We start from the raw sequence: 24,728 nt of genomic DNA, 5'->3' as shown, positions 1-24,728 counted from the left end.
AAAACTCAACAAGATAAATGTAGCGTCCATGGTGTTTTCATCATGTTGGATTGGCTATTTTCATAAGTTTTTTCTGTGATCAATGAAGTTTTATTATAGAAAAATAAATGTTAAAAATTCAAAAATTAAGAAATAATATTGATGATTTAATAGTTAATATCTATTAATTATCCAACATAGGGGCATAGATTCTGACACGCCAAAAAGCCTCTATTAACTAAAAATATTAAGTGGAAAATCAAAATATAACAATTTTCATTTAGAAAAAAAAAACTAATTAAAATAAATTTAAAAATGCTTAGGTGACCACTAATCAAAGCGTCTTAATCAAATTTTTAAAAGACACAATTGTTTAATAAAAAAAATTGTAGAAACAAAGTGGGGTATTCTAATTTTCTCTTTCAATAATTCTAACATTGTACAATATTCCAAAGAATAATATAAATATGTAACATCTCTTTCGATGGCATTATTTGACTATTTTTCCCATGATTAGAGAGCCGTCTTTCTTGAAATGGATCTTTAATTTGTCACTAAGATCTTCGGACGACATTTTAAAAAATAGATTTAGAATTTAAAAAATAAGAGACTAATCTTATAATATAATAATTAAGGTTAACATGTAAACCATGTTAAGTGGTAGCCGACAAGCAAAAGCTAGCTTCTCATACCAATATAAAATTATTCCGACTTGGAAAATCTTATTTAACATTCGTACACTATATCTAACTACAAACCGTTTGGAAAAAAAAAAAATACAAAATATCAATACCTAACACCTCATAACACGTGAGTAATGTTGGTACATTTGTTTGAAAATGTTGCATAACATGTTTGATTTTTTTTAACAAATGATATTATTTATACTAAGACGGAGGTGGTGGACTGAGCCTCACAATTGACTAACAATAGTGTGGTTCAAATTCGTCTTTGGCAAGAATTGAACATACAACGTTTCACTTACAAGTGAAAATGAACACTACTAGACCGTAGTATTAAGTAATTGCATAACATGTTCTTAGAAAAGCGATATAACGGTAGAAGACAGTATATGGGTCAATTCCTCCAAATAAGAATAAAGTTTAGCAAGAATACATGCAAAAAGGGAAGAAGGATGTCTCGAAATATTGACGTACGTAATATGGACTTCAGTGTTTTTCTATAAATTAGGGTTTCAGTTTATTATTTAAACAACTTTGTGGATTTGTACTCATCAGTTTAATAATATTTAATAAAATTTTGGAGATCTTTTTGTTATTCTGGTGAACTTCGAAATATTGATGAAAGTTTTTGGAACTAGACGTTTGTAAATCCCTTATTATGTATTTTTCGATGAATTTGAATTTAAGATCTTAGCTATAACTATGAGATATCGTAACGATGTTATGTGTCTAAAAATTTATAAAAACCAAGATCCCTAATAATTAAACATCAAATCCTCATAAATAAAAAACTGTATTAGAGAAAGTTTACACTCTTATATTCTTGCACTTCTTTACTAATTATATGATCCATTTGGTTAGGGATGTCCCGAAAATTCTCCATGAGTGATTGTAGGGATTTAACTAAAGGATAATGTTTGTGTCCCATCATGGTGGATTTGTCTCCCCACTTCCGATTAACGAACCATTATCATCTGAACATCATAATCGAAATTCTTCATTCTCTTTATTAGATTATATATACAACAAATTATTCAATTTGGAGATCTTTTAACCATTTATATGCATAAAACAGATGGATGGTTCATTATAAGGATGTTACTTGTTACCGAAACCGTTGATTGGCTTAACAAGTATGGATGACTAAATGATCTCCAAATTGAATAATTTTTTGCAGATATGATCTTTAAACGATGATAAAGAGAATGAATTGTTTCGATTATGATGCTCGAATTGTAAAGATTCGTGAGTCGTAAGTGGGAGTCCCAACCATTATCCTTAACTTTGTCCTTTGATGTGCATGAGAGCAAAGCTATCTTGTACTTTGCTCACCCACACATTTTTTTTTCACTTGTGAAGAGATTTAACTAAATCTCAATTAGTTCAATCTCAACAGTTCACTCATGAAGAAAATTGTGCAGCAAAAAATTTCTTTTTTTCTATTTATTTTTGAGGTCAGATCTCTTTTATCGTATGCTTTGCCTTCCCAACTCAATCTTTTGCTATAACCAAGGGTCCAGTTGCATTAAGGGTTCCTCACAATATATACAATACAGGTAAGTATATAGAGCTGGATCAATGTCGGGACTGGCCCTGATAACAATTTCTGAAACCCTAGACTGCGTATGCACGCGTACGTACGTACGTACTTGAATTGACTGAATGTGACTGGACATATACATATCGGTCCGTGTTATGCTGTAGGACGAGAGGTGGGGGGGGTGGTGTGTGGTGTGGCTTAATGTCTCATAATATCACATGCATATATCTATCTTTAGTCTTCACCAATAATATTATTCCCAATCCATTTTTGGCAACAAAAGCTGACCCATCGTCTATCACCTTGTATATGTTTCCTCTGCAGTGACTAGACATTGTGGCAGCCCTTCTTTCACGCCCTCTTTTCCAGCTTCCATTGTTCTTTCACATTTTTCATCAATTCAATTGTCATCTTCTAGTTGGAAGTTTTACTTATGTACTACTCCCCATAGCATATACTTGGAGTCGGAAGGGAAATGAAGGTGTCTGGCCACACGACATTCTTACAACGGGAAATGTTCAGGAGATTCTTAAAAGTGGAACTTTTTATGGACTTTCTGACACCTCATGTTTTTGTCACAATATTTCCTAATGTTGGGGCGAGAATTGACATAAAATTGTAAAGTAACAGAAAGTTCACTTTTAAAGAGTTTCCTTAGCATTTATTTTCATAATGTACTTCTCACAAAATATGAGTTATCTTGAGTTTTGGTCTCCAGTCTCACGTGGTTCAACCATGTATGAAAGTTGACATTGTTTACGCCTTGGATTATTTTGGGATTAATATTAAAGTGTCTTAGTCTTGAAATAAATAGTATATGATGATTTTGTGTGGACAATCTTGGCCATGACTTCCCAAAAAATGTCAATTACTATGGAATTTACTTACATGAGAATGACATGATGACTCATGTATTCACTTCATGAGTAACTTTTAACTTAGACAAAATATGAAAGTTCTCATCTATTTCTTCGTTAGAATGTCTTCAATATAGTGAATAGTCATACCCGAGTCAAGTCTCTCTATCAAACGAGGCCTTAGTGTGCTAATTATATCTAACAAAAGTGCAAGAAAGTACATTAACTAGCAATCCTTTTGAATCAGATCAAGACATCAAAGGCAACTTGCATCTTTATCTCTTTTATTGTCTTCATAATTAAATAAAAGACATTTTGTTTATTTATTAATTATTTTTTAATTTTTTAAACAAACGATATTATCTACACTAATCGGGAGGGGATGAGCTTAGCCTCACAATATGCTTGAATTAACTCGATTCAAATTCGCCTTTGGCAAGAATCAAACCTAAGACCTCTCACTTACAAGTGAAGAGGAATACCACTAGATCGTAGTACCAAGTAATAATATATTTTGTTAAATTAAAAGATCTTCATTAACAAAATTTAATTTAAAGACCAATTCTAAACTCACAGTTTAGAGTCCATTTCTAAATTGGAGAGTTCTGTTTACATCCAAAAGTAATATATGTACTCCCTTATATTATGGACACCCTACTTTTTTACTCTTGACTTGGGTGAAATTTTGAAAGTAGCCATTAGGTTTAGTGAATTGGGCAATCTCAACCGTTAAAGCCCAACAGGCTGTTTTGAAAATAGAAGGGAGGCGAGCTGTTTGCTATGGATGAAGTCCAGAACACAATATTGGGCCAAACCTAACTCAACTATTTTCGATCCACATGAAGCTTTTGCCACCATACTGTCCGTATTATTCAGATATTCGTTTAATATAAATCTGCTATGTACTCTTATCTAATTTCTCGACAAAAGAAAAAAGGATTAGATTAAAAGAAAATTAGTTAATTTAATCATTTTTTTTAATCTTCACCATTGTTGGTGATACCTAAACCACTTAGGTAAGGTTTTTTTTGGCCCAAGCTCTTATTTGGTGCAGAGAAACTAATCCAATTTGAAGTTGTTGATATTTATAGTGATCGATCATACAAGAAAAATTCTAATTTGTTTCATTTTGATTAAGCTTCCTTCCTATTAATTTGGAAGTTCTTCTCATATACAAGGAAATGATTTAGTTCTAGAGCCGAATATTGTAGTTCTCGAACGAGCAATCAAAATGATTTTGGAGCATCCTCATGTTTAGATATTGTTCCTTGTAGTACCAACTACTACTTGGCGAGTTCTACTATGATTAGGTTCATATAAGTACTACTCGACCTTTTGCACTGGTGGTAGATGTAGAACGTCATGATTCAAATTGTGTGGAAAAAACTTGACTTGGCCAAAGTAAGCGCATTGTTTAAAATACAGCCCGCACCATGTAAATGACCACACATAACTTAAGGGAGGTCATATATCTAATATACTTACGATATATAACATCTCAATACTTGATTTCTAAGATACTTACGATATTGAAACCTCGAGATTGACATTACTTACCTATTTGAATGGCAGATTGAAATTTTGCATTCCCCATTTCCTCATCCTCTTGAATCCAAATACTTCATCAATCTAGGGAGTCTAATTCTTTATTTCGTGTGGGCTCCACCACTCTTTTGATTCATTCAAAGTTAGTAAACCATTTTGTAATCAAAATTCAACTCCCTATATTTATTCTAATTATCAATACGTAAACACACTATTAATTGTTTGCGTTATATTATACAAAGTTTCATGAAAGATTTTGAGAATACGTTTGTTAAAAAGAAAAATACAATTGCAAATTTGCAAAATTAAAAATCAATATGACAGAAGATATACCAAATGGCAAATACTTGGCTGAGATTTCTTTTTCATGTCCCTTGAAGCCCAAATAAATACATAGCCTACATAGAAATACCAACAAAAATAAAGTAAAAAAAGCAGACCAATATGAATGGCCCCTGAGTCACTGCTCTTCCCAACAGCAATGGCTTCGCTCTGTCTCAACTCGCTGCCTCTTCCTCCGCCTTCCCAACCCCGCAAACTCTCAGAATCTCCTCTTCCTCCTCCTTCTTCTTCCTCTTCTTCTTCTTTGTCTTCCAACTCTCTGAATGTTAATAGTTATGGCAGCAGAGGAGAAGCTTTAAAGCCCATTGTCGTCAGTGGCAGCCCGCCCACCTTTGTTTCCGCCCCCGGCCGCCGAATTGTCGCCGGTTCGTTTCATTTGTCTTCCGTTTTACATATACTTTCGTATGAATATTAATTTATTAGTGATGAAAGATGTTTATTTGGTTTTATTTCTCTTCTTTGTTGTTGTTTATTTAACTGTTTCAGTTGAATTTAAGATTTTAGCAGTTGGGTTTGTCAGTGACTCAGTATCTGCTCTATGTTGTTGGATTAATATTTAATTTTTGTTCAGTTTTGTGGTTGAATTTGCATATTCAAAGTGTAGAATGCATTAGAATTTGTATGATCAATCCTAGCTAACTAGTCAAAGGACCAGTTTTTTAGTTTCTGCTGAATACCTGACGATTTGATGCTTGTGTATCCATTAAGCCGTGTTTTTCACTGTGTCAAAACTCGCGGTAGCAGTTGTAATTCTGCACATTTTGAGTTTTTAACTGTCCATTGTAATTTGGTATGTATTGGCTTGAAGCTATGCAAATGTTGGAATTGAATATCTGAAATTATGAACACATTCTTGCTAACATGTCTGGTGTGATCAGCACTATCTTTAGCGTTTTCGATATCAGGTTCCGCTTGCAGGCTTACTTTCCATTATAGCATTAAAAAAGGGGCGACCCCTAGCCTACAAGGCTCCCCGCTTTGCAAGGGTGGGGGAGAAGTCTATCATACGCAGCCTTACCATTCCAAAACCCTTGCTTTTTTGCAAAGAGGCTGTTTCCACGACTTGAACCTGTGACCTTTCGGTCACAAAGGAGCAACCTTTCTTTCCATTGCACTTACTTACCATTATTCACATATATTTATGGCTTTGTGATTTGTGTGTATACAGTTGGGGATCTTCATGGAGACCTTGGCCAAACAAGATGTGCACTAGAGACAGCTGGCGTGTTGAGTTCTGATGGTGAAGATGTATGGACTGGTGGAGAAACGGTATACCTTTCATTGACATAATTCTGAACACTTAAGGTTCTTGCTATTGTCTTCACCAGGCACAAATTTTGTCTTTCTGTTTTGAAAGCTAGTAACTTTTGAAGAACATGGGGATAAAGCTGTTTCCTTGTGTTACTTAGGTGTTGATTCAGCTTGGAGATATACTTGATCGAGGTGAAGATGAAATAGCGATTTTGTCCTTGCTTAGATCTTTGGATATGCAGGCAAAAGCTGAAGGCGGAGCAGTTTTTCAGGTTTGTGCAGTAATTGGAATGTCTCACTGCTAGATAAACTTATTTGATGCTTTAATTACACTGTATTTTCCATCCCGATTTGATTGTTGAAGAATGTGTTAACCATTCTGATACACTGATTTCATGAAGGTTGGTTCGAAAGATGAGAATCCATTACCCTCTGGTGCAAATTTGAGAAAGTTATATGTAGATTGTTTCCTAATTAATATTGTTGATGGTCTTCTCTGTAACGATGTAGGTCAATGGGAATCATGAGACTATCAATGTGGAAGGGGATTTCCGATACGTGGATACTGGAGGATTTGATGAGTGTCTTGATTTCCTGGAATACTTGGATGACAATCGAGATGACTGGGAAGAAGCTTTTGTTAGCTGGGTTGGTGTCTCTAAAAGGATGAAGGAAGAGAGGAAAATGCCCCAAAATTATTGGGATCCATGGAATCTAGTGAGGGTACTGAATCCACTGTTTCACTTTTTATTCTTTTCCCATTCGGCCATTACTACTTTTTAATTTTTCTTCTGATAATGTTTTCCGAACATTAGGACAGAAGCAAAAAGGTGTGATTGCCAGATCAATCCTATTAAGGCCAGGGGGTCCATTGGCACGCGAGTTAGCACGTCATGCTGTTGTTCTTAAGGTTAATGACTGGGTCTTCTGTCACGGTGGTCTTGTTCCTCAACATGGTAAAAACAGTACTACAATCTGAACAAAGCGGTTTTCTGGTGCCATTCAAACTTTTAGAGAAGTGTATATATTTCTTGTTCCATCGCCTGATAGGAGTATTGCTCCTTCCACAGTTACGTACGGAGTGGAGAGGATGAACAGGGAAGTATCTGACTGGATGAGAGGTCTCGTTGAGATTGATGACAACCCTCACTTACCTTTTGTAGCCACCAGGGGCTATGACAGTGTGGTTTGGAACCGATTGTACTCGAGAGACACTTCAGATTTAGATGACTATCAGATTAACCAGGCAAGTAAATAGCTATATTTTGGTTCCCTTTCCATATTCAGTTGTTTTGGTAATTGGGGCGACTTAAAATGAAAAGAATCGCTGCTGTGTTTGACTACTGGTTTCAAATTGCTTAATTATGGAGCTGATAGGGGATTATCTTGGAAATGGGAAAAGCCGGACTAGTTTCAGAATATTCACTAGCATATAAATCGATCATTGTTCTAGCGATAGGGGTTTTCTGCAATTGTTTTGGTAGTCTGATTGATTATTATTCACTAGCATATAAATCAGTCATTCTTCTAGCGAGATTGGGAATCATGATTGAGTTCTTGTCCTCCATGAATGTTGTCTCCTACTGACTTCTTTGGCTTTTGAAATTGAAATCATCTTTCAGATAAATTACGTTCTTCAACAGACGCTACAAGCAGTTGGTGCCAAGGGAATGGTGGTGGGGCATACTCCTCAACCTACCGGGGTAAACTGGTACGATGCCAAGCTTTCTTCTGTCCAGTTCGGATCATTTATGTCAAACGAATGTACTTTTGTTGTAGATTCAGTTCTTAAATTATGGATTCTTCTTTGCAGTGAATACGACTGCAGCATATGGCGGATTGACGTGGGGATGTCCAGTGGAGTTCTCAATTCAAGACCCGAGGTAAACTTAAGTTTAGCTACTTTCATGCATCACTGCCGGATGCTAATTTCTTGAACATTTAACGGGGATTAAGTTCGTTGAAAATGTAATTTTAACTACGTTTTACAGGTTCTAGAAATAAAAGACAATAAAGCAAGAGTTATAAGAAGCAAGAAGGATCCATCCAGTGAATTGACGGTTGTCGATTATATATAGAGATGAGCAAACAAGTTGCTTTCCATGGCTCGAATTGTTTGTACAGAAGAAGAATAGCTTCAACGTCGACAAAGGAGTAACGCCATTTTTTGACCATCTTAAGAGCAGAAGCAGAATAGCAGAAGAATAGAGAGAAGATGCCACTGTATCATATATACCCAAAAGCATTCAAGATTCTTACTTTAATTTAATCTAGTTGAACTTGGTTTTTACTATTCATTCAATTTGAACGGGAACTGCAGATGTAGTTTATACTATATAGTTACCATGGAATGAAGATGTAATTGTAATTTTCATTATTAATAAATTTACTTTTAGATTTACTAAATCGAGCACGGTGATGTTTAAGATTCATGTCGTGGGTTTACTTGGTGGGATAAGGTTTGGTTGTTGTTGTAGACTCTTTTTTAACTGTGCCAAGAGTTGGGAATTGTAATTGCAAATGTTAAATCATTGGGTTGGTATTTGACAGACTTTAAGAAAAAACATAGAATATTTGAAGCTAAAGGAAGATTTAACTCAAAACTGAGCGCAAAATATTTGAATAGTTGAGGATGTGGGCCCACACCTGTCACTTCATCATTTAACAACAAGCTTAACATAAAATTTAACTGAATGTCTGATATAGCAATGAATTAATAAAACGATATATGATATTGCAATGTTAAAAATATAAGATATTGTGATTCGACAATTAAATAAATTTCTGATGTCGAAAACAAGACAAAAAAAGCAGTTGGACGGTTGTTTTCTTGGTTTTGATGGCCATCTCCAACGTCTACCTTTGTAAACTCCGCTAACCTCAACGCCCTCTGCGCACTATATCACTCAATCCGCCTACACTTTCTTATATGCACACCTGCCTCAGGCTTAACCTCCACCACCCTCTTATCCTACGCACCTCACTCGCCACCATGGCCGCCTACATCGCCCTCCCCTCTTCCATTTCTCTCAACTCCTCCTCCTTCTCGGGGCTCCGAATGGCGCCGGAGCCCAGCTCGGCGTCCGAAACCTCGGGCGATCTAGAGTTTCCACGGCCGCCTCCGTCGGATCGCAGACTCTGCAAAGCGACGCCTTGTTCGCCGATTACAAGCCCTCCTCTGCTTTCCTCTTCCCTGGCCAAGTGAGTTCGTTGCTCCGCTGCCATTTAATTTGTTTAATGTGAACAATGTCGTTACTTTGCTGCTCAATAGTCAGTCTAATTTGGGAATTGAATTCAAATTTTGAATGCTAGTTTGATATGAAAACTTTGTAATTTTGGAAAAATTGTAATTTGGGTTAGTAATTGAATAGTTCAAAAGTGCTTATGGATCATAAAAGTACTTTTTAGTGCAGGGCTTTTGCAAGGAGGACTTGGAATTATATATATATTTTGACATGTTTCTGCTAGAAGTGCTTCTTGCAGAAGCGCTTATGAGTAGAAGTATTTCCTACCCGGACAGGCCATGCGTGTTTGTTCGTTTGGAGTTTCATCATGTTATGGTGCTAAAGATAGAGAGTTCTGAATTTCTCCATGAAACTTTAGGATTGAATTCAAAATTTGAATGCTAATTTGACATGAAAAGTAAAAAGTTTGCAATTTGGGCTATAGTTGAAGGGACTGGTTACTTAAAAAAGAGCCAAAAGTGCTTTTAACAATGTTTTGCAGAAAAACTCAAAAGTGCTTGTGGACATGAAAGTATTTTAGTAAGCACTTGGATTTTTGATAAACTTCTTGACATGCTTTTAATATATTCACTTGTTACAAAAGAGCTTACCAGTAGAAGTACTTCCTGCATAAGCAGTCCCAAACGAGCCCTATGTGTTTGATTGGAAATTCATCATGTTATGGTGCTAAAGATAGCGACTTTGAATTTCGGGTTGAGCTTCATTATGTTAGATTGTAATGTTCTACTGTGTTTGCAACTCAGGGTGCACAGGCGGTTGGAATGGGAAAGGAAGCTCAAAGTGTTCCTGCTGCAGCAGAGTTATACAAGAAAGCAAATGATATTTTAGGGTAACTTTAAATAGAGTTGTTTGTTAATTTTAGCTTAGCTCAGAATCAGATGTAGTTATCTTCTTTCATTTAACGGAAAATTGGCTTTTGGGAGTGATTTAATGTCTACGTTGTGTGCAGGTTTGATCTTTTGGATGTTTGTATCAATGGACCAAAAGAGAAGCTAGATTCAACTGTTATAAGCCAGGTATGTGCTGTATTGCTTGTTCGGTAGTTTAGTTCCACAGAAATAGGAGTGTTGTTCCTCCATGAAATGTTTTGAATGTGCACCTTATAGTCAGTGATTTTCGGGGTCGGAATACAACATTTATGCTCTTCTATGTCAAATGTTCTAGAATGAGTTTTTCTTGTGACTCATTGATAAGTATGCACCACTACTAATTTGCAGCCTGCTATTTACGTCACAAGTCTAGCTGCTGTTGAGTTACTACGTGCACGTGATGGAGGTCAGCTGATCATTGATTCAGTTGATGTCACGTGCGGCCTAAGTTTGGGAGAATATACTGCCCTAGCATTTGCTGAGTCATTCAGGTGAGTCATCCAACTGAGCAGCATATGCTGTAATTGCAATTGTATTGACGAATACATACCTAACTGAAAAATCTGTTTAATTTTGCAATCTCCTGTTATGGGGGTGCGAGGAAGAGTTTATACATGAATTTAACTTTTATGCCGCATTTCCGTGTTTGTAATATGAGGGAGAGGAAGCATCACCTTCATTGTTCACCTAGTACTTGGTTTAAGATAGGAGATTATTGTTAATGTAGTCGTAAATACATGAAAGCAGATTTAGTACATTTGTCTGATGTTCAGTGGTGGCTATCTTATTGTACTAATCTTTCCTTTTTTTGTTGACTTGATTCAATATGTAAGCTTTGAGGATGGGCTCAAGCTGGTCAAACTGAGGGGAGAAGCTATGCAGGTAAATTTTTGGTTGTGTGTCGGTTCATGTTACTGGAGGGACTAGGCTCATAGTCTGTTACACTAACATGCTTCCTTTTTACAACTTACTTCAGGCAGCTGCCGATGCTGCCAAAAGTGCCATGGTCAGTGTCATCGGGTTGGACTCAGACAAGGTGCAACAGTTGTGTGATGCAGCCAATGCAGAAGTTGATGATGCTGACAAAGTTCAGATTGCAAATTATCTATGCACTGTAAGAACTTCAACTTAGTAACCCTAAGGTGATTGCATCTTAAGCGCTTTTTAACGTAGTTTTGACCACAGCACGATTTTGTTGTGGTAGGGAAATTATGCTGTTTCTGGTGGTGTGAAAGGAATTGAAGCAGTAGAGGCTAAGGCAAAGTCATTCAAGGCCCGAATGACGGTACCGTTCTTCATTTCCTACTTAGATGCAGTTCCATCCTTCTTCTATTAACGATTGATGACGAACCCACTTCTCCCCTGTTCCATTACGCACAGGTGCGTCTAGCTGTTGCTGGCGCTTTCCACACTAGTTTTATGGAACCAGCCGTGTCAAGATTGGAAGCTAAGTTGGCAGAAACACAGATCAGAACACCAAGAATACCAGTTATCTCCAACGTTGACGCACAGCCACATTCAGATCCTGAGACAATTAAGAAGATATTGGCTCGTCAGGTAAGCTATCTAGAACTTTCTCCTCCCTATCACGTCACACGAGCAAGATTACAGATCTAGACCTAAACTCAAATTGACAGGTAACTTCTCCTGTTCAATGGGAAACAACCGTCAAGACTCTGCTCAGCAAGGGGCTGAAGAAGAGTTACGAATTGGGTCCCGGAAAGGTACACAAGACCATACAGAACACCAATAGAATTTCAGTTTCATCGTAGGGTGCTCAATTTCTTCGCTTCTAAGTTTGTGGTTGGATCATGTATCAGGTTATAGCCGGCATTGTGAAGAGAATGGAGAGAAGTGCAGACATTGAGAACATTGCCGCTTGAGAAAGGCCATCGCCACTGCACTTCTACACCGGCAGCATCCCGTTACCATTTATTGTAATACATTTGCTAATGGCGGCACCTGGCGGCTGTTGGCGGCAGCGGAGAGCAGGGGCAGCAGTCACGGTTCTACTTCCCAACTTTCCCGGAATTTACTACTGTTTAGAGTTATGTTAGGCGATTAGAAATCCTGTTTTTGGTATAATAAAGTTTGTTGCTTCCTAATTGTAACCTTCTTTTTAATTAATCAGAATTAGTAGTGCATAATTATGTGAATTGCTGGATATTAATATTATTGAAATTATATTTTACACCCGAACATATTTGAAAATTTGCAGTCCACTCCAATCAGATAAAAAAGAGAGAATACAATTAAACTGTTTTAGCTCCGGGACGAAGATTGTCCGAGCCCGCGAAGGCGGTCCATCCAGTTGTTCTCGGCGATCAGGCCCGCCCAATGCGGAGGAGTTCCGGCGAAGGAAATTCCACGCATGGCCTCTCTGACCCTCGTCGCGTTCTCCGCCTGTCAGCGGCGCGTTTCTGCGACTCTCGTCTTCTCTGAACGCCCTCATGATCGCCGAATCGGAAGCCTCCTCCTCCTCCTCCTCCACTTCTTCTTCTTCCGCTTCGCCATCCCTACTGCTGTTCAAGTGATCATTGCGCCCGACGTCGTCGTTTAGCTGGAGAAACGAGATTCCCCCCTCGACCTGATTGACAGTGACGCCGTTGGAGTGCAGCTGGGAGTGGATCGTAGCGGCGTCGTTTCCGATCTGGTCTTCGTCATCTTCGAAATCGACGGCGGAGACTGGCTGGTAGAACTCGGCGGCGGCTGCATCATCGTCGTCGATGTTGGTGTCGGAATCGCTTCCGTTCTGGTAGTCTGCGACTGAAATTACTATGCACATATCAATAATCGATGAGTAGAGAAAATTGAAAAAAAAAGGAAGAGAAATGTGGGAAATACGAAACCTTGGATGAAATCAGGAGGAGCTGCGGCGTTCATCGTCGTTTCAGTGGTGGAGAGAACCAAACACCCGACAAGTGTGAGAGGCTCGTTTTGGGGAAACTCTATATATACATTTGGAGTAAATTGTACCAATTATCCATTTAAGAATCATAGCTACATATTTTCATGAGTTGAAGGACCTTAATTGTAGTAATGGTCATTTCAACATAACTTATTTTGACAAAATTCTGACGAAATTGACGAAAATGGTCATAACTACACATTTTGATAAGTTGAGGGATCATTACTTCAATTTGATTAAAGTTGAGGGACCATTGCTACAGTTTACTCTATACATTTTTATATGGGGTGTGCTATCCACACACCCCTTTTTACTTCTCACACTCTTTGTTAATTTTTGTCTGTTAATCTTCTTTAATTCATTCGATCCGATGATCAAAAATTAAAAAGATGTGTGAGAAGTAAAAAAATGCGTCCGGTTATCACATCCCTTTTATATAGGTAAAGAACAAAAGAAAAAAGAAAAAAGAAAAAGGGATGCACCAGCCGGGAATCGAACCCGGGTCTGTACCGTGGCAGGGTACTATTCTACCACTAGACCACTGGTGCCTTGTTGGAATTTGAGAGGAAAAGTCTTCAAATATAATTGTTTTAGCTGCTTTCTCGGTGTGTTCTTTTATAACCAAGGCTTTTAGTCTATGACTGAAATTTTGTAACCAATTCCTTTTATCGTGGATTCGTTTGGAAGTGTTTTTAGTACGATTAAACGCATTTTTGGTAAAAATATTTTTAGAACCAATCCTTAATAAAAATGCAAGTAAATCCTGAAAAAACACTTTCAATACTTCGTGAAAGAAGTATGAAACAAATAAACGGTTTTGATAATAACTAGTATCCTCACAATGATCCTTTATTTACCTAATACATAAGAATGACCAAAAATCTTCAAATTATTATTATTATTATTTTGTATTTTTGCTAGACATGATTTTTAAATGACAAATGACATAAGAACAATTATGCTTTTAAAATTTATACCCAGCAAAGAAAAGATAATAATACGTATACATTTAAAAAATACATTAATCACAACTAGATGGACAATGAGATGCACCTACACGACGGATACATGTATTGTCCTATAAAAAGTAATTTCTTTTCCACTTGGATTTTAATTGGAGAGGTAAGTTCATAAAAGCACTTTTGCTGAGAAGCGCTTACTAGAAACAGCCACATATGGGCCCTGATTGCTCACTTGTGGAAGTGCAAATAAAGAAGCTTTGTGGTTGTGGCTGAAGTATCAACTTTAAGCCACACATTTGAGCTCTCCTACAAGCTTGCCTGGCAGGTGAGTGAGGGAGGGAGGGGGAGCGGGAAAATGGCAGTTCCCATATTCCGGGCCTCAATTCCGAAGTCTCACCCTCTCATTCACTCCATTTCCTCAGCTCTATCACTCACTGATGAAACTTGGAAGAGGAAAAGATTGCTATCCTGCTGTGCTGCTTCGTCGGAACTCAAACCATTTCGGTGAGCCCAATCCCGAGATTTTCCTTATCGTTTCAGTCAAATTCTTCGAGTTAACTGTTTGAGCTTCTGATAAAATTATGTAGGCCAGAGCTGTGTTTCTCTGTTGGAACTTATCTTATTCCACATCCCAACAAGGTTAGTGCAAGCTCGCAAAACATGTGGCCTCGCTTGGTGTCTAGGATTGGATTGGATTGAAGTATGGAATGGTTCTACTTCCAAATTTTACTTACTTTGAAGGCAGAAATGGATTCGTCATGAAGGAAACTTATCCCTCACAATTCTACTGTTTTTGTGGTGATTGTAAGGGGTAAGCCTGCCTTCTTGTCTAATCTATCTTCTACCTTCAAACGTACATCGAGTCTAGTCTAGTTACCAAATTCATTTCAATCATAGACACCAAATAAGGCACGCATGTCAACTCATGCTTTATAAGTTTATTTGTGGTAAGCATCAAGTTTCTTTAAGAAATTTCTCCCTTTTTTTTTTTTTTAACATTTGCAAGTCTGTGTGCGTGAAAAAGATTGAAAAAGGCGGGGAAGATGCTTTCTTCGTGAGCAGCTACAATGGAGGAGTTCTTGCTGTTGCTGATGGTGTATCCGGGTAAAGTTCTCAAACAGCGTTTTACGAGTAAAAAAAAAAAAAGAACAAGGAATCCACGGAAACTGGTTTAATAAACTCAAAGGAGTGGACACATAATTCAGATGTTTTTCTGTACCGATGCTGTAAGTCGTTTCTTGATTTCGGAATTTGTGATCTTCTTGTTATTTGGCTTGGCAGTTGGGCTGAACAGGATGTAGATCCTTCATTGTTCCCGAAAGAATTGATGGCCAATGCCTCAAATTTTGTGGGAGATGTGGTGGTAGTTTCTCTCTAAACCAAGTAGCATTTTCACTATTGTTAAGTAGATTTTCGAGTCTCTGCATATTTCGTGTTTGCTAAGAACCATGAATGTCTCCTACGTAGCAGGTGAACAACGATCCTCAAATTCTGATAGGAAAAGCACATGCTTATACCTCTTCGATAGGTTCTGCTACGGTGTAAGATCATCATTTCGTTCAAGAGAACTTCGCTATAGTTGCCATATTTGTTCAAGAGATTCTTACTTTAGCTTTCCTTTGCTGATTAGAATGATTGCCATGCTGGAGAGGGACGGGATTCTGAAAATCGCGAATGTTGGCGATTGCGGATTAAGGGTTATTCGTGAAGGTAATAGTTCAGGCTTTCTTTGCACCAGTTCTGATCAACTCTCAGTTTATTTTCAAGTGACATGTAGCTGTGACCTGACTTGCAGGTAAAATCAAATTTTCCACATCTCCACAAGAACACTATTTCGATTGTCCATACCAACTTAGTTCAGAGATTGTTGGCCAAACGTATCAGGATGCGATGGTATTTACACTGATCCAACCTTACGCAATTACTGTCTGCATTTCTAGTCTTTCTAAACTTTCAGTCCAAGAGTCCTGCTTCGAATCAACTGCACACACACGTGCACAAATGTCTCGCGGGTTTTTATATCTCCTCTAGTTGCTTTCTGCATTGAAACACAACGGTCGTAAGACTTTCAAGTGCTCCACTCCGATTGCAGGTTTCCAATGTTGAGTTGATGGAAGGAGACACCATAGTTATGGGCTCAGACGGACTTTTTGACAATGTTTTCGACCATGAAATTGCTTTGACAGTGGCCGGATACAGAGACGTTGCTGAGGCTGGTATGTGTTTTCGAAATCAAACAAACGTGATGGGGAATTAAATAGTAACTAATCCAGCTCAGGATTTATGTTATTGCTAACTGAAATTGATCTTAATGTTAGCAAAGGCATTAGCTAATTTGGCAAACAATCATTCGTTGGATTCAAACTTCGATTCTCCCTACTCCATGGAGGCTAGATCAAGGGTACAATCATCGATCTGACTTAACCAACTTCGAAATCATAATACTCTTCCTCAACGAAAACATAATTACGTATTGATTTCCTTCCTCCGTAACACCTTTCAGGGTTTCGAGCCTCCCTTGTGGAAGAAGATTCTCGGAATGAAGCTTACAGGCACGGCCTATCCGATTTTATACTATGACGACAAGGCCCCGTTATTCGTTGATCTCTTGGCTGACCTGAGTTTTCTGTTGTGCAGGTGGAAAGCCAGATGATATCACTGTGATTGTTGGTCAGGTTGTAAGCTTATGAAGCATTTTAGTCTTCTCCAAGAGATTTAAACTTCAAATACAAACATTCCCTTTTCCGGGTAGCCGGGCTATAGTTTTTCGGCAATTTTCATCCGGTTTTACGGCAACTGATTGAAAGTCATCTCTTCATATTTGTGTACAAAAGTCCTCACTGCTATTAAGTTCTAGCTGTTGTCTGAATTTCTTATCTGTTTTAAGAGTACAATGCCATGGATTCTTCAAAATAAAGATCAACAGTCCAAGTGAAACTTTTGTGTCAACGTTTGTTTGGAAATACTTTTCAAATGACTAGAAGCTTCAAATACTCAAAAGTACTTCTGGGTTATTTAAAGAGTTAAAACTACTTTTCCGAGAAAAACTTGAATTTCTAAGGAGAATGTGTCTTGAAACGCAAGACCAACACGGCTCTAATACAAAGCAGAAATCAACAACAACAACAAAGCCTCTTCCCACCAAATGGGGTCAGCCATATGAATCTTAGAACGTTATTGTGCTCGATTCTGTGTCACATCTTCAATTAAATCCAAGTACTCTTAGAGTCTCTTCCAAAGTCTTCTTATGTCTTTCTCTACCCCTTCCTTTGGCCCTGAACCTTTGTCTCGTAATCGCATCTTCTAACCGGCGCGTCAGTAGGCCTTTGTTTCACATGTTCAAACCACCGTAACTGATTCTCTCATATTTCCTTCAATTTCAGCTACTCCTACTTTACTACAGATATCCTCATTCATAATCTTATCCTTTCTCGTGTGCTACACCCATTTTATGTACGTGTTGATGCTTCATCGCCCAACATTCCGTGCCATAAAGCATTGCCGGCCTTATTGCCATCCTATAAAATTTTCTCTTGAGCTTCAGTGGCATACGACGATCACACAACACGCCAAATGCATTCTTCCACTTCATCCATCCAGCTTGTATTCTATGATTGAGGTCTCCATCCAACTCTCCGTTATTTTGCAAGATAAATCCTAGGTACCGAAGCAGAAATCAACAACATGCGCGAAAATTATTTGCGAGAGATGGAATATAATTCAAAACTTTATGACTGATTGATTGATTCATACATCACCAAGAAACCCAATGATGAAAGGGATTCCAAAGGGTCTCATTCATGTAACACAGAATCTGACGAATGAACAAAAACATTTGATTTCTACGTTTATTAGAACAAAATCCGAGACGGGAAAAAAAACCTACTTGAAACAAACAACAATGGTAAAAGTACAAATAAATTTAACCCACACCAATGATTCCAACTTACCGACTACTACTGCCCATTAAATAGACAGGAGTCAGGTCTGAAAACTTCTGATTGACTTGCTTACTATCCTTCGTGTGAAGCAACTCCGATCGTCAGTTATACAGGCTGAAGATGTATCGCAATTGAAACGAAAAAAATCTCATTTGTCTTTGAAAGTCTCTTCAGGTTATAGTTCCGCTGTTACGACTGCCATTGAGATCTTGGAAGAAGGTTTTTGAGGCTTCATATGTGGACCAGCAGATGGCAGCAGCGGGGGCATGGAAAAGCATTCTTGGAGCCCATCCCCTAAGAAGACCTTTGTACCCATCCTTTCTCACAATTGTTTGAATAACATCAGTAATCGAACCACTTTTAAATCTGTCACATCCACAAATACCCTGTACAACAAATCCATGTTAAGAAAAGCAGCAAAGCTTCAGGCAGGTTTGCATTCAGATGAGTATTTAAACCTTCACTCAAATCATCCAATGCCTAGTAATACCATTATAACTAAAGGTGTGTGAATCATCGGATATAGTAATACCATTACAACCAGGTATATATATCATCGGACATAGTAATTTCATTACAACTAAATCCTATGGTTTATCAGTCATTCGTAAAGTCCTGAGCGAGGACCTTCCTTATCCTACGACAAAGCACTAAAATGACCACCCATAAATCGTAGACCAGAACTGCCCCTCATGATTGAATGGGAGAAAGAGCGAGAGCGAGAAAGATGGATTGTTTGTTACTCTAGCAGAGGATCTAGTCCCACACCAATCTGCTTACATAAAAACTTACATTCCGACTCTTAATAGATTGTCCAACCAGACTAACTAAACTTGAGTATGACACAGAATCCCGCTTTCAAGAGAGACAATCACTGACCCACAGAAAAGAAGGACGACACTTACAAAAACCAAGTACCACACTTATTACTTCTTTCTGCTCCATTACTCTGTCAAACGCAAAAAAAACCTATCGATTTTTTTTTTGGTCTCTCTACCCCATATTATTTCTTTACATAAGAAAACGAAAAACACAAGCACAAACAGCCAGTCCAAGTAACAATAACCTAGGATTCCATCGGAGACAAACTTTGCGGAAACCAACAGACAGAATTATCACCTTATCGCTATGCAACATCATTAGTAGATGCCGGGAATCGGAAAGATTACAGGGTAGAACAATCAGTGTCTAGAACTAAAGGGTATCAATTGCATCGTTGAACCTAGTAGCGTGGACGTGTAACTAAGCGGTATTAAAGTGATTAATTGTATGACAAAATTGAAAGGTTATTAGTTGCATCAGACTGTATTTAAATCAAACTAAACTAACACCAATAAGTTAATCTGAGTATGGGAAAGCAAGAAGTTACTATACCTGACACTGTAATTGCGTTTTCACCACATCAAGCGGCGTAGTGACCACCGCAGCCAACCCCCCAGCTGCAGCACCAGCAGTGGCATGAACAATCAACCGCTCGTCATCCGCATGCTCGGGCGAAATCTCATTCAAAGCCCTCTTCGCCGCCTCGTACGTCGCGAAATGCACCGCCGTGTACGGCGCATTCATCACCACAGTCGTCCTGTAGGAAGCGTAAAACGCCCTAAACCCATCTTCCTTGAACACCTTCCGCACACAATCCCACACCCCCTTGTACGGGCTGTGCAAACTAGTCCCCAGCTGCAACCGCTGCTTCACCATATCCATTGGGGTAAAAACAGCGTCACTCGCCACCGTTGCGAACACGCCGGAGATCGCGTGGGCAACCGGGTTGTTCGGGTTCCCGCCCGAGAAAAACTTCTTGCTCGTCTCGTACACCGAGAAGTAGACGGCGTGTGCCGGGCCCGCGCCGAGTCCCATAGCTCCAATCCCGCGGTAGAGCCCGGCAGGGCCCTCGGACTTCAAAATTGACCGAAGGGCCTGCCGGAGTCCGACGGACTTAATCGGGCACGACCCGAGAGCTTGCATATGGGTTTTAACGGTGTCCACCGGGAACATAGCCATGTGTTCGACCATGCCAGCAATTGAACCGGCGATCATGAACTGCCAAAAGTGGAGACCGTCGTGGGGCGAGACTGTGGGGGTTGGGAGGTAATCCGGGGGCTTCGGAACCGGGTGAAAGTCCTGGTTTTGGAACTTGGCGGTGGCGTCGGTGGCCATGGGGAGGGAGCGGGCGGCGGGCGGCGAGATGGGTCGTCGAGAAGTTGGGTTTTGGAGATGGGTTCGGGTCGGATTCGGATGATTTGATTGATTCGGTGTTGGGTTGGAGTGGATTGGGATTTTATCTTCATAAACTGGGGTTTCTGAATCAAAGAAGAGAGGTTGAAGGTTGCATCTTTTGGATTTAAATTATTTAATAGTGTCTGAGAGCTGAAGGGGAGGGTGTGGATTGAAATAGTCAACGACAGGGAAAAGTCCAGTTGGGATACAATATAAATTAGGTGATTGGGTAATTAGGGTTCCAAAGAATTGGGATTTAGGGTTTTATTTATTTATTTATTAATTTAGTAAAAAAGAAAGAAAATAGATTTTTCTCCCGAATTCGTGGAGGGTAATTAAGATTTTTCAAAAGTTATGTTTCTGGTTTTAAGGCCCACAGGAATGGGTAATGGGCTGCTTTACATTTGTTTCTGTTTTAGGCCCATATATAACTAGGTTCTGCCTCTTTCCTAGTCAAAGGATGCTGGAGATTTTCTAGCTTCACTTCAGTTTGTGAGAGTTTTATAGGACAACGATTTAGAAAAAGAGTACAATGCTACGAACACCAACTTGTACAGACGAGGATGTTTAGCAGTAAAGGAGATTGTGCCGTTAAAATGGTTAAGGACGTTAACTCTTGCATCATACACGGAAAAAAAAATTTTGTACAAGTAAATGATATTAGATAAGAGAATTCTCTATCACGAGTACTAACATCATATCCTGAATTAGTGAAGACATCAGCAACAAAGTTTTCTTTTTAGAAGACTTAATGCCCATGAGATATTGTGAAATTCTTGACAAAGGATTGGCATGTGTACAAGATACCATAAGGTCCCAATATCTCAATGGTAGCTTTCTCTAAAGCTTCGAATGAGACTTCATATACAAAATGCAGGAAATATCTATTAAAAAAAAAACAAAACTATAATAAGATTGTTTTCAACCGCATTAGAGTTGGGCTTAAAGTTGAGCCTCTTATTGTGTATTGTGCTTTTCTTTTTAAAGAAAACAAAAAGGAGTTGACCATTTTTTATAGCCAATTTACAAAGGTTAAATTTTTTTCCAAAGCTTATTCCCTTTTGTTTCTTAAATACTTTTGTAGTTTATTCAATTTTCATTTTAATGTTTGAATTTAGCAAAAATTTAACTTTTTCGAGTTTAACAATGAATATAAAACAAATTCGCAGCAAAATGTTATACGATCTGACGTTTAAGGTTGAGCGATAAAGACTTGGTAGTTAGGTTATTCGCAGTATGGTTTTACTAATTACCAAATAGAGTTTCCTAATTACCTAAGAACTCACACCGGTTTTTATTGCATAATCTCTATGTGCAAGATTTAGACCACTCACTAATATATACCATAAAAAAACAATTACTAATGTACAGCATAACATTATTTATCATACTCCACGAAGGATTAAACTTCCATTTAACTAGAAATTCTTTAATATTTCCCTTCGGTTTTTCTCCAAGCAAAATTCCATGGAGTGGTTTAATTTTAATTATTCCATTTTTTCCAATTTAGCAAGTGTCTGCATTGTTTTTTACAATTTGGAATTTGAAAAATTAATAGCAAAAAAAGGAAAAACAGAGAAAAATTTGGATCTAATTGTTTCCAAATTAAACGCGTGGTTAAATGATTAACGGCAATGAAATTTAACATAAATGAAAAGAGTCAGAGTCCTACTAAAAATGAGATTTCTCTATTTCCTAATACAATCAGGATAGGCTAATTTAGGGTTTCTATTTCTTACTTACCCTCCAAGCAACTAATTAACCCTAAACCAATACCCTCACCGCCCCATTGGCACTCCCCCTCTCTATATCTATAAATAATACCACTCACTCTTTGCTCTCTTGCTTTTGTCTGTCCCATCAACAACAACGCACAGAAACCTAGTTCACCACTCGATCGGCTGCTGCACTTCATCTTCTCGTGTGTTGTTAATGGAGATCAATCATTCCCTTGTACCGAGTTGTTTCCGCTTCAAACCCACCGATCAGGAACTCATCAGGTCGCTTCCTCCGCTACTTTTTGGTGGAGACCCCACGGCTACTGCCCCCACCGCCGCACCACACCTTCATGCACAAGTGCAACCTCTTTGGCAACCACTCAGAACCCTCTGAGATTTGGGAGGCCTTTGGAGGAGGAGCACTTCAACTTACTGCTGCTGATCAACCCGCCTTGTATTTCTTCTCTGAGCTCACGAAGAAAACCCCCAAGGGTTCGAACATCGTTCGGAAGATGGGAAGAAACGGAGGTAAATGGGACGGCAAGGCAGTCCCTGCATGGGTTGAGGGAACTGACGGAACTTCTACCTGCATTGGACTAAAAAGGACCTTCTGCTACAAGAATGTATGCTCAGAGGACCATGGCGCGTGGTTACTAGACGAATACAGTCTCTTTGCGGCCCCAAGGAAGCGCAAGAGCCATACAAGTTACGATTTTGATTACGTGCTTTGTCGATTGAGGAAGACGTCCGACATTAACAAGAGAAAGTGCCCGACTTCATCATCATCAGAGGATGATCAAGTGGCCGCTTTGAAGAAGAACAGCATTAACAAGAGAAAATTTCCGACTTCATCATCATCAGAGGATCAAATGACCACTTCGAACAAGAGGAAGAAGAAGATGCAAGCAGACGAAGAGATCGAAAGTGATGATGATCAAGAATTACTTCTGCCAGCAGATTCTGGAATTGCTGCAGTTGGAGGTGTAGAAGAGAATGATTGGGATCCAAGTTTATTAGAGAAATATTTGCTTGAAACCCATGAAGAGGAACCGTTGAATCCAAGTTTCTACAACGAATGGATCGCTGCGGATGGAGAAGGAGTACAAGAAGCTTATCATCCAAATGCCAGCGAGAAAGTGCTGGACCAATCATTTTACGGCAGCAGCTACTTGGATAGTTGTTTTTTGGAAGATCAGTTCGTGCCACCTATTAACATTGTTTAACAGATATTGTAATAGTTCTGTGTAATTTTCCACTACCAGTACAACTTGGTTCTGAACATCTGTATACAAATTCTGTCGGCTTTAGTATGCTTTGTTTCCGATGATTATGTATGTATGAAATTATGAATTATCTGAGTCTGATTTTCCAGTAAGTTTACTCAAATTTGTTAATTTGATGACAAAATAATGGAGCTGCTCTTTATACACAACTTGCTAGTAGATTTTCTTTTTAATTCACAGAAAACAAATATTTTCTTGTCTCTAATTAATCGTCTGTGAATACGAAGCTTAAACATTTTGATCTCAGATTATAAGAGTTCACAATCCGTGCGCTTAATTAATACCACATGACGTTTAAGCCTAAAGCATAAGCAGGTTTTTGGAGAAAGAAAGTAAGACTAACTTGAGACGCAGCACCTCAAACCAGTTTGGAGTAAACGTAGGCAAGCCATAAAAGCAGGGTAATACAATTAAGAAAGTGGGTAAAAGAGATTTTTATTTCACTAGAAATTATAAAATTTGAACAAACATTGCTCGCACTCATGTGCTTACAATTACAATAAGATCATCAAACATGTTTAACAGAGAACATACTATAATTGGATGAAATTAGGAGACAATCAAGTCAACAATCCAACAATAAGATCACTAGTAACGCTGCTCTTCTTGCTGCATAAACCGTTTCTGCATTGGGAGTGGAGTCGTCAAGCCTATTACCTTAGCTGTAATGGCCCGAGGATGCTTCTTCCGGTGATTGTTTATCATCTGCAACTGTAGTTGTCAATTGTTGCCCTGTGGATTGCCTCAATTCAAGACCACTGGCATTAGTAGATCCACACAACCCAAAATTTTTATTTACTTCTGTATCAAATGAGGCAGCAAGGTTCGAAGATGCATTCTCACCGGTGATACCTTGATAGAATGGTACATTGGGCTTGTGCTCCTTTTCACTGACAATTCAAACAAAAACTGATACAGTGATTGTTGGAACTTTACAATTGGCCAGAACCGTAAATCGCAATATATTTGGAAGGTCTCGAACTGTCTCGTCAATAGCTCAATCTTCTACATGTCTGCAGGGTCCATATCCTAGCAACCTTCTCATCCTTCAGGGTGTTCCTCATGTTGTAGGTGTAGTTCTCGAGCGAGCAAGTTCTTGGCATCCAACATGTTCTTAACCTCCTCACCTTCAGGTTTGTACCTCTCTGTCTCTTGTACAGTCTCTCAGCAAAAATCCAACTTGGTCTTAACCTCCTTACCAAAAATCCAACAAATAATTGGCTATTCATCAAAATTAAAAAGAATTAATTAATTTTAGAGGGAAAGAAAAGAAACGAAGAGACCTGGAGAGCAACACGTTAGTTGTGAGACCATAGCGTTCGCATGGGCACTTTTCCATTGTGCTCTCGCACCCAACACATCAAATGCCATATAGGATTTGGAGTCAT

General features: G+C 38.6%; 5 protein-coding genes and 1 non-coding gene across 9 annotated transcripts; 3 read left to right on the top strand and 3 right to left on the bottom strand.

Moving 5' to 3' along the window:
* The first annotated feature begins 5,015 nt into the window (after positions 1-5,015).
* On the top strand, positions 5,016-8,598 carry LOC103935266 (shewanella-like protein phosphatase 1). Its single transcript, XM_009345029.2, has 9 exons — positions 5,016-5,311; positions 6,115-6,215; positions 6,356-6,469; positions 6,708-6,920; positions 7,018-7,153; positions 7,268-7,443; positions 7,820-7,908; positions 8,011-8,080; positions 8,189-8,598. Exons 1-9 carry the CDS (start codon positions 5,053-5,055, stop codon positions 8,273-8,275), a joined length of 1,245 nt encoding a protein of 414 aa, XP_009343304.2. The 5' UTR covers positions 5,016-5,052; the 3' UTR covers positions 8,276-8,598.
* A 433-nt stretch (positions 8,599-9,031) lies between these two features.
* LOC103935263 (malonyl CoA-acyl carrier protein transacylase) lies at positions 9,032-12,510 on the top strand. The gene is given in 11 exon segments (XM_009345026.3): positions 9,032-9,250; positions 9,253-9,398; positions 10,186-10,271; positions 10,392-10,458; positions 10,660-10,802; positions 11,145-11,193; positions 11,288-11,425; positions 11,516-11,596; positions 11,692-11,868; positions 11,949-12,035; positions 12,132-12,510. Coding segments are annotated over 11 exon segments (1,161 nt in total). The 5' UTR covers positions 9,032-9,126; the 3' UTR covers positions 12,195-12,510.
* Positions 12,459-13,289, bottom strand: LOC103935264. 2 transcript variants are annotated; one of them, XM_009345027.3, is made up of 2 exons: positions 13,161-13,289; positions 12,459-13,077 (listed from the first exon to the last, which is right to left on the bottom strand). In XM_009345027.3, exons 1-2 carry the CDS (start codon positions 13,192-13,194, stop codon positions 12,500-12,502), a joined length of 612 nt encoding a protein of 203 aa, XP_009343302.2. In that variant the 5' UTR covers positions 13,195-13,289; the 3' UTR covers positions 12,459-12,499. The 2 variants fall into 2 exon arrangements, with proteins under 2 accessions (XP_009343302.2, XP_048420742.1); XM_048564785.1 differs by having other exon boundaries at positions 12,459-13,086; positions 13,161-13,269.
* A 407-nt stretch (positions 13,290-13,696) lies between these two features.
* TRNAG-GCC lies at positions 13,697-13,767 on the bottom strand. Its single transcript has one exon. It is a non-coding gene; the product is annotated as a tRNA-Gly (tRNA).
* Positions 13,768-14,436: 669 nt separating this feature from the next.
* Positions 14,437-17,118, top strand: LOC103935265 (probable protein phosphatase 2C 26). Of its 3 annotated transcripts, none has more exons than XM_009345028.3 (11): positions 14,437-14,685; positions 14,769-14,820; positions 15,206-15,285; positions 15,463-15,544; positions 15,652-15,722; positions 15,812-15,891; positions 15,977-16,074; positions 16,274-16,397; positions 16,500-16,582; positions 16,685-16,733; positions 16,819-17,118. In XM_009345028.3, exons 1-11 carry the CDS (start codon positions 14,537-14,539, stop codon positions 16,869-16,871), a joined length of 921 nt encoding a protein of 306 aa, XP_009343303.2. In that variant the 5' UTR covers positions 14,437-14,536; the 3' UTR covers positions 16,872-17,118. The 3 variants fall into 3 exon arrangements, 2 of the variants coding, with proteins under 2 accessions (XP_009343303.2, XP_048420711.1); XR_007251020.1 differs by having other exon boundaries at positions 14,438-14,685; positions 15,463-15,541; positions 15,649-15,722; positions 16,505-16,582; positions 16,819-16,841; XM_048564754.1 differs by having other exon boundaries at positions 14,438-14,685; positions 15,463-15,541; positions 15,649-15,722.
* A 779-nt stretch (positions 17,119-17,897) lies between these two features.
* LOC103935262 (mitoferrin) lies at positions 17,898-20,440 on the bottom strand. The gene is made up of 2 exons (XM_009345025.3): positions 19,497-20,440; positions 17,898-18,508 (listed from the first exon to the last, which is right to left on the bottom strand). Exons 1-2 carry the CDS (start codon positions 20,277-20,279, stop codon positions 18,293-18,295), a joined length of 999 nt encoding a protein of 332 aa, XP_009343300.2. The 5' UTR covers positions 20,280-20,440; the 3' UTR covers positions 17,898-18,292.
* Between the last annotated feature and the right edge of the window lie 4,288 nt (positions 20,441-24,728).

This window comes from the organism of the source record quoted next, unplaced genomic scaffold (genome assembly GCF_019419815.1).
Source record: "Pyrus x bretschneideri cultivar Hongxiangsu unplaced genomic scaffold, Pyrus_bretschneideri_v1 Contig39, whole genome shotgun sequence".
Classification (NCBI taxonomy): Eukaryota; Viridiplantae; Streptophyta; class Magnoliopsida; order Rosales; family Rosaceae; genus Pyrus; species Pyrus x bretschneideri.
This window is presented reverse-complemented; position numbering and strand designations above follow the sequence as displayed.